This window comes from Benincasa hispida, chromosome 8 (assembly GCF_009727055.1).
Source record: "Benincasa hispida cultivar B227 chromosome 8, ASM972705v1, whole genome shotgun sequence".
NCBI classification, from domain to species: Eukaryota; Viridiplantae; Streptophyta; class Magnoliopsida; order Cucurbitales; family Cucurbitaceae; genus Benincasa; species Benincasa hispida.
The window spans coordinates 35,302,463-35,315,473 of NC_052356.1; the positions used below are offsets into that span (position 1 = coordinate 35,302,463).

At 36.6% G+C, this 13,011-nt stretch overlaps 1 protein-coding gene across 3 annotated transcripts in view; it reads left to right on the forward strand.

The window, feature by feature from the left end:
* Nucleotides 1–288: 288 nt before the first annotated feature.
* LOC120082597 (DExH-box ATP-dependent RNA helicase DExH14) overlaps nt 289–13,011 on the forward strand; it is a 35,465-nt gene continuing 22,742 nt past the window's right edge. Inside the window, exons 1-21 of one of the 3 annotated variants that reach the window (XM_039037843.1) lie at nt 289–554; nt 1,058–1,119; nt 1,225–1,390; nt 1,697–2,144; nt 2,239–2,304; nt 2,687–2,791; nt 2,890–3,192; nt 3,689–3,805; nt 3,893–3,952; nt 4,896–4,967; nt 5,055–5,171; nt 5,263–5,424; nt 5,633–5,698; nt 5,809–5,961; nt 6,054–6,137; nt 8,742–8,816; nt 8,918–9,049; nt 9,123–9,188; nt 10,128–10,193; nt 10,278–10,400; nt 11,185–11,334. In XM_039037843.1, coding sequence (XP_038893771.1) covers nt 448–554; nt 1,058–1,119; nt 1,225–1,390; nt 1,697–2,144; nt 2,239–2,304; nt 2,687–2,791; nt 2,890–3,192; nt 3,689–3,805; nt 3,893–3,952; nt 4,896–4,967; nt 5,055–5,171; nt 5,263–5,424; nt 5,633–5,698; nt 5,809–5,961; nt 6,054–6,137; nt 8,742–8,816; nt 8,918–9,049; nt 9,123–9,188; nt 10,128–10,193; nt 10,278–10,400; nt 11,185–11,334 — 2,700 coding nt within the window. In that variant the 5' untranslated portion in view covers nt 289–447. The remainder of the gene's footprint in view (nt 555–1,057; nt 1,120–1,224; nt 1,391–1,696; nt 2,145–2,238; nt 2,305–2,686; nt 2,792–2,889; nt 3,193–3,688; nt 3,806–3,892; nt 3,953–4,895; nt 4,968–5,054; nt 5,172–5,262; nt 5,425–5,632; nt 5,699–5,808; nt 5,962–6,053; nt 6,138–8,741; nt 8,817–8,917; nt 9,050–9,122; nt 9,189–10,127; nt 10,194–10,277; nt 10,401–11,184; nt 11,335–13,011) is intronic. The other 2 variants (XM_039037842.1, XM_039037844.1) reach the window with 2 other exon arrangements.

The following is a 13,011-nucleotide window of genomic DNA, read 5'->3' on the forward strand; positions in this document are numbered from 1 at the left end:
TATAGTGCATTCTGAACAAAAAGCCAACTGGCGCCCTTGCATATGCAAAAGGGCGAGTGGTCACTTACAATGAAAATGTAAAGAAAGCAAGCTAACTAAGTTAATACAATACAAGATATGAAAGTATGCTAGAAGGGGTTGGATCGGGCATGCGGCCATGGGCAACAGGCCCTAGACAAGCATGACCGTGACACTAGTCTGCTAGCATAAGTCGACATGTCGTTTGCATTATCAACAGGCCGACCCAACTCCAGCCCAAAGTTACCGACGTGTAGTCTAGTGCAAGTCGAAAAGTTGGCCGAATCATTGAAGTGATCCACGTCTACCCGCCATTGCGAGAGAGGCTTTGTACACAAGCCAGAAGCTAGTGCCGTCGCATTGTCTTCCTCCTCTACCAGTACCTGCCTCTTTCTCTTCGATTCATTCTTTGGATATGAAGTATTGAAAATGTTGTTTCAGATTCCTCGATTGACCAGCTCCCTCAGGGAGCCATTCGATGTCGACCAGGCGTATCTCCATCGCAAGCTCCTTCTTCAGAATCACAAACCGACCCAGTATCATCTCTCTCAATTCAAAATTTATCGTTTATTGAATTTTATCTGTTTATGAATTCAGTTTGCTGTATTAGGACTGAATTACAATTTTTCGTAAGGCAAAACGGACTCTATAGTGGATTGAGCTAATGAATGGTCGATTTGTGAATACATAGCTTCTTAAATTCCAATATACTTTCTTCACTCCAGCGTTCTGTGCGCTACGCTAGCCCATTCATTTTCCCCCTCATTTATCGTATTTGTGTCTCTCCGTGAATTCAGGTTTAGGAGTGTCAGAGTTTCAGCTGTTTTTTGCATTGAATTAAAATATAAGTATAGCAAGGAAAATGATCCTGGTTCCTATAGCGGATTGAGCTAATGAAGGGATGATTTGTGAATACGTAGCTGCTTAAATTCTAATATGTTTTTGTTTTTCCACTTCATCAATCTTTGTGCTAAATTGAGCTAGTTCTCAAGCTGAACGTAATGAAACTGTTTATTCTTTCTCATGTTATGCAATTTAGTTCCGTAGCTTCATCGGGCGAGTCAGAGCTAGCACGGAAGATAGTGTATCAATGGGATGAAGGTACAGATTATTGTTACTTAGCATCTTCGTGCAAATTTGGTTGTGAATCTGTAGAGTGTTTAACTTCTCATGATGTTCTCTCTTTGATGGAAATGGGTGGAGCAGCATCCTTTGAAGTTCGACAAGCCTATAAGCAGTTCATTGCGGGAGTTGTTGGGTTGGTGGACAGAGAAGTGCCATCCGAGGAGCTTGGTGAGGTAGCACTGACTATCTATTGCCTTTTTGGCGAGCAGAAAGAAGATAATGATCTTGACTATACTGCCAAAAACATGTATGATATGGATGGCAATATTCAATTTCTGTTTCTTGAAGACAATACCTGAAAGCACAAGTGCTACTTTATGGTTTATTAATTTTTTTTAATTGTTTTTATTTCAAAATACTGCATAAAAGAATCAAGGTTTCTCGGATTAAAACTTGGTATAGTACCTTTTCACGTTGAGAAGTTGCAATTACCATCGAAGACTGCAAATACCACAGCCCAACACGTAGCCATCAGATTTAAAAGCTTAAAAGTGTAACTGTGAAAAAAGCATGTTTTTGAGATATTGACTTCTTCTATGATTTTGAAACGCAGGGAAGAACTGCAAAAGCTTATTGGCAATACAGTTTCAGATGCTAGGCTGCAAAAAGTTATTTCTCTAGCTCAGAAACTATTTATCTTGCAGCCAAGGGATCATGCAACTACATTGCTGGCAGAGAAGCATGTTAACAAGGGTGGCTCCGATGTAGAGTTTGGCGCTGATCTTGCTTTTAGAGAACCTACTAGGTTTATGGTGGATGTGTCTCTGGAAAATTCAGATTTACCAGGCAAGGATATTACTGCACCTACATTTGATGACAGACAACACATGCTTGATGATTCCATAAACTTTGATCACTCTACTGAAAGAGGAAAGTTAAATTTGAGTTGGTTGAGGGATGCGTGTGACGAGATAACAAGAAAAAGTACCTCACAACTTTCCCTTGATGAACTTGCAATGGCCATTTGCCGAGTCCTTCATTCAGAAAAACCTGGCGAGGAGGTAGCTAAATATATGTATATATATTTAATATCTTTATCATAAAGCTTGCTTATTTTGTAACATAAGAACTCCCTCTCTCTCTTTCATTCTGAAGATAGCTGCAGATCTATTGGATATTGTTGGTGATGGAGCATTTGAGTTTGTTCAAGATCTTATTTCTGTAAGAATATGAACTTAAACTTTTTGAAAATCCTCGTTGTGTTTACGACATTCAGATTTTCTGCCCCTAATCTTTATTTGCTCTTTTTTCTTTCGTTCTTTCTTTTGGGGGTGGGTAGGAGGAGGGTGGAGGGTGAAGTGAGAGATTTTCTAATTGAAGGTTGAATGTGCAATAATTATTAATGTATTCAATATATCTTTTTTTTGAAAGGATACAAAACTTTTCATTGATATAATGAAAAAAGACTAATTAACGTTTTCAATATTTAGTTGCTGACAATAATTTTTTTTTCTTAAAATAATTTTCTAAGTAAAAAAAATCTTTATCAAAGTGACATGGTTGATGTTTTTACCTTCTTTTTCCCTTTTCCTTCCCGTTGTAGCACCGAAGGGAACTTGTTGATGATATTCATCATGGGTTAACAATAATAAAATCTGAAAAGACAAATTCAAGCTCACAATCACGAATGCCTAGCTATGGAACTCAGGTATGATCTGGACCTTGGTGAATAAAAATGGTGTTAATCAGAACATGCACAGACAGACGGATAAATCTCTCATCAAGCACTTTGTTATGAAATTTAAGGTTACTGTTCAAACAGAATCAGAGAGGCAAATTGATAAGCTTCGACGTAAGGAAGAAAAGAAAAATAAACGAGGAACTGAATATGGTTCAGAAAGTGATTTTTCTGCTATAAGCTTTTCTTCTCTAGTTCAAGCAAGTCAAAGGAAAAATCCATTTGACGATCTTATTGGATCTGGTGAGGGCACTAACTCCCTTACTGTCAGTGCCCTCCCTCAAGGAACACAAAGGAAGCATTTTAAGGGATATGAGGAGGTAATTATCCCTCCAATCCCAGCAGCTCAAATGAAACCTGGAGAAAAGCTGGTAAGTCTTTATTATTATTTGTTTTCTTTATCTCTGAATGTCTTTTTTAGTTAAGAATTATAAGACATATGACTAGGGTCACTTTTCTGTAATTATGGGATTGGAAGGCGTACCAAGCATATTATGGCTAAGATGCAATTGTCAGATTTTCAGAGTTCACTTTACAAAGTTAATTGCAATACTTTCCCATGATTAACTTTCCAGATATTTTTCTGAAATTGAAGTTCCTATATTCTAGTTCATGGTTCTTTAGAAATTATTCATTATGATCTGTCATATATATATATATATATCGAAGGCATTTAAAAAATGAGATTGTATGAGAAAATTTTTGTGGACTGTAAAATATGGAGCACTAGACTATTCTTTATATACTCATGTTTCTTTTAGGTTTACTTGTTTCAGCAACCACATTTTAAGTTTTTGATTGTGCGTTTATTCTAAAATTTGCTCACATCTTATAGTGTATATATATATATTTTTCATTTGCTATCAGATTGAAATAAAGGAGTTGGATGATTTTGCTCAAGCTGCTTTTCGCGGATTCAAATACTTAAATCGTATACAGAGTCGCATTTTTGACACTGTTTATAACACTAATGAGAATATACTAGTGAGTTATTTCCTTTCTATTTGTGGAAAACCTATATTATACGTATTATCTTTCTTGTTCAGGCTGTATGATTATTTTCTTTTGTAGGTCTGTGCTCCAACAGGGGCTGGGAAAACTAATATAGCCATGATCTCCATTCTCCACGAGGTTTGTACTTAGATGCTTGTACCAAAAAGGATTTCCTCCTTTTTTGGATATAATATTTTGGTTATTAATTCATTTATGAGGAGTAACACCCGTAGGCCCATAGGCCGTAGCACAGGCCTCTCTGACATGGTATATGCCTTTATTGAGGTGATAGGAGTTGGGGAGTTGCAACTGCCGTGATATTGTCATCTATGTGTTATATGATGTATGCTTATAATTTGACCGTAGGAATGCCTCTATGTGGTGCATACTGTTCAAGCAATTTGAAGGCTATACCATTCAAGATTTTTGTTTAAATTGGCGAGCGTTTATTTTTCCAGCACAATATTTGCAATGTTTGCCTCTTGTATCGGTTTAAGTTGTATTTTGGTTGCTCTGTTTATGATTTTGTGTGGTTTTTGTATTGGTTTTGCCTGGACATTGTTATCCTTGTATCTTTGTTCCTCCTTTGTAAGGGTTGGGAGTTAGCGTTGGTTCATTTTATGTTGAGATTAGTTTGTAGGATATGTTGAGGGTGCTAAGGGGGAGTCAACCTGGTTGAGATGCCCAAGTGCGCCTCTTGATTCATAGGCCTTATGCTTTATGCTCTTTATATATCTCTCTTGTATTTTGAGCATTAGTCTAATTCAATTTTATTAATGTAGACACTTGTTTCCCTTCTTAAAAAAAAAAAAAAAAGATGTATGCTTATAAATTATTATTATTGTTACTTGCTTGTGCAGCTAATTGAACTGGTATACAGCTACTTAGAATAATTTTATGCTGATGGTGGTTTGAATGATATTTTCATGCTTTTGGGGTTACTTTAGTCCTTTCAGGTTGTGTACATTTTCCAACCAAGATTTAGAGAATCATATGAGTAACATTAACACCCTGCTATGCCCAGAAAGATATTTCTTAAACTCGTGCATTGAATGAATTACGGTTTTGTTTTGGGTTACAGATTTCACAGCACTTCAAAGATGGATATTTGCATAAAGATGAATTTAAAATAGTTTATGTTGCTCCTATGAAGGTAAATGGCTTTCAATTCGTTTTTTAATTTTCTGGTGAGGGTGTTGGCTTGACAGCTTCTTTTTTTGGCTGGTCTTGTACATCCTAGGCATTGGCTGCAGAGGTCACATCTACTTTTAGTCATCGTTTATCACCCTTGAATGTTACTGTAAGAGAACTAACTGGAGACATGCAACTTTCAAAGAATGAACTTGAAGAAACTCAGGTTGCTTTAAATTATTCATCATTAATTATCTTCTCAGTTGTTAAAATGTAAAAAGTAACTAAGGTTGTTTCTGCTTTTCAATTGATACAAGATGATAGTAACAACACCTGAGAAATGGGATGTCATTACTCGCAAAAGCAGCGACATGTCGCTGTCGATGTTAGTCAAACTCTTAATTATTGATGAGGTACATCTTTTAAATGATGACCGAGGGCCTGTAATTGAGGCACTAGTTGCACGAACTCTTCGTCAGGTAAATTATTGTAATACAAATTGTGTTTTATCTGCTTGAAATGGACGTGTTTTTTTTTCTGAATCATTGAAATGAACATAAGTTGAGATACCATGTTACTATTAGTTGTCATGGCACGTTTCCATTTAGATCAATATATTTCTGAAATATTTAGAATCCAAGGAATATATGGCATGTTCATGACTGTTAATTTTCTGTATGTTGACAGGTGGAGTCAACACAAACAATGATACGTATTGTTGGCCTTTCAGCCACCCTCCCTAATTACTTAGAGGTTTTCCTTCACTATGTTCTGAAAGATTCTTTTGTATGATTATCTTTTACTAGGCCATCTTGAACCTCATTACTTTTGGCTAACTGATTAGTCACTCTATCTAAATCTAGGTTGCACAGTTTCTTAGAGTGAATCCAGGAACAGGACTTTTCTTCTTTGATTCTAGCTACCGTCCCGTTCCTCTTGCACAACAATATATTGGTATCAGCGAGCATAACTTCGCAGCTCGCAATGAATTGTTAAATGAAATATGCTATAAGAAGGTATTTACTTTATTTGGGATCTATGCCAGATTCTACCTTGGAAAAGAACTCGATTGTTTTTAACATTTCAGTTTCAACACATTTGGTGTAAGGTTGTTGATTCATTAAAGCATGGGCATCAAGCAATGGTGTTTGTTCATTCTCGAAAGGACACAGCAAAGACAGCAGAGAAACTGGTACACTGTTTCCATTCTGTTCAATTTTCTGTATGTTCTGTACTTTGCTTAAAGTTCATACACACATCAAGAAGAGTTTTTTTTTTTTTTTTGCACCAGAGGAGCAAGTATTAGATCACCACCATGTATGATAGTTATTTTTCTTTATTATGAGAGCTCTAAATGATTATGAAAGGAATTTGAATCAATTTGGCTCCCTGTGATTGCTGATGCATTATAGTTAACCTGAAATCTTTTTCTTTAATCTTCTTGTTTTATTCAATTTATTTAACAAATGATTGATTTGAACCATTATTAAATTCTTATGCTCTTATAGAAAAATAAATTTAGGTTCCACTATGGGAACAAACATGAATTGGCTTAATATCCAAAGGGGATCAAGTGAGAAAATTATCTAATCAAATATGTCTGAAGTCGTGGATGCAAAAAATTATTTCGAATACTTATTTTTTTCTTTTGAAATGGAAACAACACGTTTCGTTGATGAAATGAAAAGAGACTAATGCTTGAATTACCATGTGGTATAGCTATAAAGGAAGCATAGATCCAATAAGACGAGAGATTAGCAAGCGCACTGGATATCTCAACTAGGTTGACACACCCATAACGCCCTCATCACAATCCAAAAGAGAAATCTAGTAAAAGTGTATTACAAGATGACATAAATCTCAACAATACTAGAATAAGATCTAAACTAGACCACAACATCGTCATGCCAATCTAAAAAGATTACAAATGAATAAACGCAATCCAAATTAAGCTAATGTCTCAAATTGAGTAGTCTGCAAATAATTTGGATAAAGAACACCAAAAGGAAGCTTTGACTCGTGCAATCTCATAGTGCTCTAACCAAGGAAGGGCCTTGCTCTGAAAAATTCTTTCGTTCCTTTCAAACTAAATTTCAGAGAGGAACATTTACCCAAAGAAGCTGAGGAAAAGCTTTAAAACAAGGCCCCACTTAAACCTACATAATATTCTCCTTGAAAGAATTACACCGAACCCACTGCACATTAAAGAGAGAAATTTCCTCAAAAAATTCTCGGAGAGATTACAATTATGGGGCTTTCTTTAGTTTTCAGTTTGAAAGAGGCAAGGAGAACTTGATTAAGGGATTTAAGTTGGGAATGGGTAGACTCTTAACAATACTCTATTCACATGTAAGGAAACTTGCAGTCTCAAGATCAACAGAGCTGGCATTGATTATTTTGAGGAGACACCTTTAGATGAGATAATTACATGAGCTGCTCGCTGAAGTATCTTCCTCTATGGATGAGAATATTATATTGGCTGCCTTCAACATCCTTTGTTTTCTTGATACTCGATTGGAAACAAAACACCATATATTCATTAAGAAAAAGGAAAAGTGGAACAAAAAAATGAGACGAACACAGCCTAAAGGCCTTAGGGATGAGGGGTCCCTAAGCCCTTAGGCTGTATTCTTCTTTTGCCTTGTTTGAATACATTATCTTGCTTCCTATAAAAAAAAAAAAGGCTTTAGGGATGAGGGGTCCCTAAGCCTAAATCGAAGAGTTAACAACAAAAGACCTCCAATCTAAATGATCATATAGTGCTGTGTATTGCAAAAAGAATTGTGTATAGCACTCCACGAAGAAGCTGTAAATTCTACAATTTCATTGAGGACTTATCTGAAAGCAAACTCCTATTCCTTTCTTTCCAAAGTGACCACATGATGGCTTTGTTGTTCCACAAAATGCTAGCATTGTCCTTAAACCACCATCCTGATAACAACTCAACCTGCCCATGTTTGGAGGAATAAGATGTTGATATTTCAGTGAACTCAGAGAAACAAAGGAAAGAAGACCGGCATTATTTAATTCTTTCATTATTGTTAGAGAAGGTTTTTCCTTCTATGAAAAATTTGTTGTGCAAGTCTTGAAGTAGGTTTTGTCTAATTTGTAGTTGTGCTTTATGTAACAAGTCCAATCGGATATAATCATCAGTTGTCTTCTTGGCTAAATATAGTTAGAATTTTCATTTTTTTTCCCTTCTCAAATTGATGATCAGTCGTATTAATTAGTTTTTTTTTATTTGTTGAAGAATATTTTTCCATTTTCCCATTGTTTTTATTTAATTTGTTTCTTAGTTGGGTTTCAACGGGTGATAGATTAATCTCATCAAATTGAATGTTATATAATTAAATAATTAATATTCCTTTCCTTTTTTTTTTTTTAAGGAAACGGATTTTTCATTGAAACAATGAAAAGAGACTAATGCCCAAGATACAAAGAAACAATCAATACAAAGAAAATTTGACAAAAGACTCAATGACAAAGCTGAAAAAACAGAGTTATTCGAAAATAACCAAATTAAACAAAATCTTGGATGGAGAAGGTGGCAAAGACCATAAAACACCAAGGGTAGGCAAAATCTGAACAACTTTGAAGAAATCTTCTCACTGGAAAGACTTGACTTTCTTTGAAACTTCTCAAAACAAAATAAAACAAATGAGGATTTAACCGCAGAAGACCAAACATCTGAAACTTAAAACGGCAAGAATGTATGATGATCTTTCATACAGTGGACATATCACTTTCTACTGCCTTTCCCTTATTTATTTATTATTATAATTTTTGCATTAAATAGGTCGAAATTGGTCGAAAGTATGATGATCTCGAGCTATTTAAGAATGATGCACACCCACAATTTGGTATTATCAAGGTAACTATGTGAAATATGTTCATAATTTTCTTATGATCCTGGCCTACTTTTTTTTCCAATACTTCTTCTTTTGGCCTATTGTTTAAAATTGTGCATTTCAGAAAGAAGTCATCAAATCCAGGAATAAAGATCTAGTAGAACTTTTTAATTTTGGGATTGGTGTACATCATGCTGGAATGCTACGCTCTGATAGAGGTTTAACTGAAAGGCTTTTCTCCGATGGACTGTTGAAGGTTGAGCTCGTACACTTCTGGTTAATGCCGAGTACCTTGGATTATAGACTGATTGAATGATTATTTGCTTTAGGTTCTTGTTTGTACAGCTACCTTAGCATGGGGTGTAAATCTGCCTGCTCATACGGTTGTTATAAAGGTAAAAGTGTTGTTCAAGTTATGATACTGTATTGTTTCTGATTCCTAACAATTTGGGTGCTAGTGCATAGGTTTTATGTCTTAGCATGACACTCCGATCTTTATCTTAATTGGAATGCTTTTATCTTTTTAATGTAATTTAGGATCGTTTGTCTATTCTTATTTTGCTTATTTTGCTATTTCTCCTTTCACGGGTTATTGTAACTTTGAACTCATATCAATGAAAAACTTTATTTCCTTTTAAAATAGGTGGTTAAGTATATTTTAGACCTCCAATCATGAAGGTTTATTCCAAGATGGGTAGAAAAGGGAATTTAGTTCAAAACGCTTATAGGGAGGTTAAGTTCTAGTTGGTTATCTGTATTTGAATGATGTTTAGTTTTAGTTGTTATCTGTATTTGAAAGTTTGAATAGGGAATTAGAAGGAATAATAAGGGCATGGGGAAACTAGTTAGGATTGAATATCCTGTTGAGCTTTCTTGGCAACCAAATATAGTAGATGAGAGTTAAACAGTTGTCCTGTGAGAATAGTTGAGGTGCATGTAAGTTGGTCCGGACACTCCTGGATATCAACAAAGTATAGTAGAGTCAAGTGGTTGTCCTGTGAGAAAAGTTACAACTTACTTGTTGGTTATGTGTTTCTCCTTATGCTTCATTTTCTGTTTTCCGAGGGTTATGCTGTCTTGTGATGAGTCAGTTTGTAAAGGTTTGGGGAGAAAGTACCTCTTGAATTTGTCACAAGTTGATACGTTGTAATTCCAACAGTGTTATCTATTAGAAAATAAAGGATACCTATCAGTATATCAATTATTAATGAGTAGGTAGGTCCATGATTTGTTGCTCGTTGCTTGCCTTGGCATTGTTATTTGTAGCAATAATGTTGTCTGCCATCTCCACTGCAAAATTTTCAGTTCATAATTACCTTTCTTTCAACTTATAGGGCACCCAACTGTATGATCCAAAAGCTGGTGGATGGCGAGATTTGGGTATGCTTGATGTCATGCAGGTGAGAGTTACTTGTTCCATTCATTGTATAGATGTCCTAAGTCGTCTCATTATTTCATCTCATACTTTTCTTTTTACCCCTCAGATTTTTGGACGAGCTGGGAGACCTCAGTTTGACAAAAGTGGTGAAGGCATCATAATTACATCTCACGATAAACTTGCCCATTATTTGCGATTGCTTACAAGTCAGCTCCCCATAGAGAGTCAGGTACGTATGTGTGGTATTTTTCAGTTTTGAAGACTTTGAAGTACGTTCTTTTCTTTTTTTTCCAAGCAAATAAATGAACATGTATTTATTTTTAGTTGATTTTGTTTTGTTTCTCGTTAAGCTTCAATTTCAAAGACTTTTTTAATTGTTCTGTAGCCAATATTTTGCCTGGTTCTCCTTTTCTTTAGGTCTTTTTGTGGGGTTGGTATTTTTTGTATGTCCTTGTATTCTTTCAATTTTTTCTCAATGAAAGCAGTTGTTTATATATATATATAGTATGGAAGAATAACAAAAAACTCCGTCCAACCAACATAAGGACTGTATATATATATATATATATTTATAGGAAACAAAACAACTTTATTGATAAAACGGAATTACAAAAGGGGGATCTCTCCAATGAATTAAAAAATTGAACTTGATATTAGGACTCCTTTGTCCTTTTTCATGCTTTCATTATAAGAATGGTACTTTGTTAGAAAGACTTCTGAGTACGGACTTCTGTTCAGAGAAGCTTTATATTCATTCTCCATCTGCTTAGGCTGAAACATGGACCAAAAGAAATGAACCCTAAAAAACTAAAAAGCTTGGTTTCCATGGACGTAAGGAGGCTGGAGTTTAGTAGGGGAGTGCCTTGTTATCTTTGCATGATTTAAATTATAACTTCATCTGTTCATTAAAGTTTTCTTCAACTTATGATTCCTTGTTCTTATACACGGTTCATTATTTTTAAGATTCGGTAACACCTATGTTTATGAAAATTGTAATTTTCTTTATTCTGCAGTTTATTGGTTCTTTGAAAGATAATTTGAATGCGGAGGTTGCACTGGGTACTGTAACGAATGTGAAGGAAGCTTGTGCCTGGCTTGGATATACATATCTATTTATAAGGATGAGACTAAATCCTTTGGCATATGGTATCGTATGGGATGAGGTATGTTTTTAAGTTTGTTGGTGACTAAGAGTGTGTTTGGGAGTGATTTTGACATGGCTAAAATCACTTTTTCCATTGTCAAAATCACTTTCCTCTAAAATAATTATGTTTGACGAGAAAATAAAATTTATTTTTGAAAAATAAAAAATCACTTTAAATTGATTTTTGAAGTGTCACTAACCAAGTGATTTTTTTTTTTTTTGATTGACTAGGAATCACCACCAACGTTTTTCTCACATTATTGAAATTTTGAAATACCCATATTGCTACAAACATAAAAAGAAATTTCGGCCCAAAATTATTAAAAGTTATTAAAAATAAATTAATAAAATTAGATATTTATTAAAATTCTCCGGTGACGGCCGTCGGCCAACTTTTGGCTACCGTTTTTTTGACAACCGCTGTCGACCAACCTCTGACGACCGCTTTCCAACCACCGTCGTCAGCCAACTTCCAACAACCGTTTTCTGTTTCCGTCATCAACCAATTTTTAATGACCGTTTTCGACAATGGTCGTTGGCCAACCTACGGTGACCGTTGTCACCAAACTCCGATCACCATTTTCCAGCATCGCCATTGGCTAACTTCTGACGACCACTTTTCGGCAAGTTGGCCAACTTTTGATGACTGTTTTCCGTCGACCGCCACCGAAAACTTCTGGTCATTGTTTTTCAACGACCGCTTTCCGACAATCGTCATTGGCCAACTTTAGACGAATTTTTGCATGATCACCACCGGCCATCTTCCGGTGACCATTTTCCAGCGACAGTTGCTGGCCAACCTATGGCGACCGTTTTTCGGCAATCGTCGTCGGCCAACTTCCAACCACATCTCTGTCGATTGTTCCCCAGCGACTGTCGATGACCAACTTCTGGCGCCTGTTTTCCTAGCTGCTGCTGCCAACTGACCTCCGATGATAGCTTTTTGGCAACCATCCTCGGCCAACTTTCGACGATCGTTTTTAGGCGATCGTCGTTTTCCAACGATTGTCGCCGGCCAACCACCGACCACTGTTTTCCAATGCCCACCTCCGACCACCGTCTATGACGATTATTTTCTTCCACCGCCAGGGACCAACTTTGGGCTGCGATTGTCATCATCCAACTTCTAGTGACTGTTTTTCGGCGACCGCCGCCAACAATCGTTGGTCACTGTTTTCGGTGGCTGCTTTTCGACAACAGTTGCCGTCCAATTTCTGACGAATTTTTTCAATTACCACCACCAGTCAACTTTCGGTGACCATTTTCTAGTGATGGTCATTGGCCAACCTTCGGCGATAGTTTTCTAGCAACCGTTGCTGGCCAACTTCCGACGACCGTTTTCTGGCAACCGTTGCTGGCCAACTTCTGACCATGTCTCCATCGACTGTTTGCTGACAATTGCTGCCAGCCAAATTCCGGTGACCGCTTTTCTGCAACTGTCCTCGACCAACTTTCGACGATCGTTTTTCGACGACCGCCGCTGGGCAATTGTCGCTGTCCAACCTTCGGCCACTGTTTTCCGGCAACCACTGGAGGCCATCTTTGACTATTGTCTTGGATGACTGTTTTCCGGTGACTGCCCGTGGCCAACTTCGGGTGACCGTTTCCCGGAAACTGTTTTTGCCCAACTGCCGACGACCGTTTTTCGGTGATTGTCGTTGGCCAGCTTTCGACGATCGTTGCCACCAACCTCTGA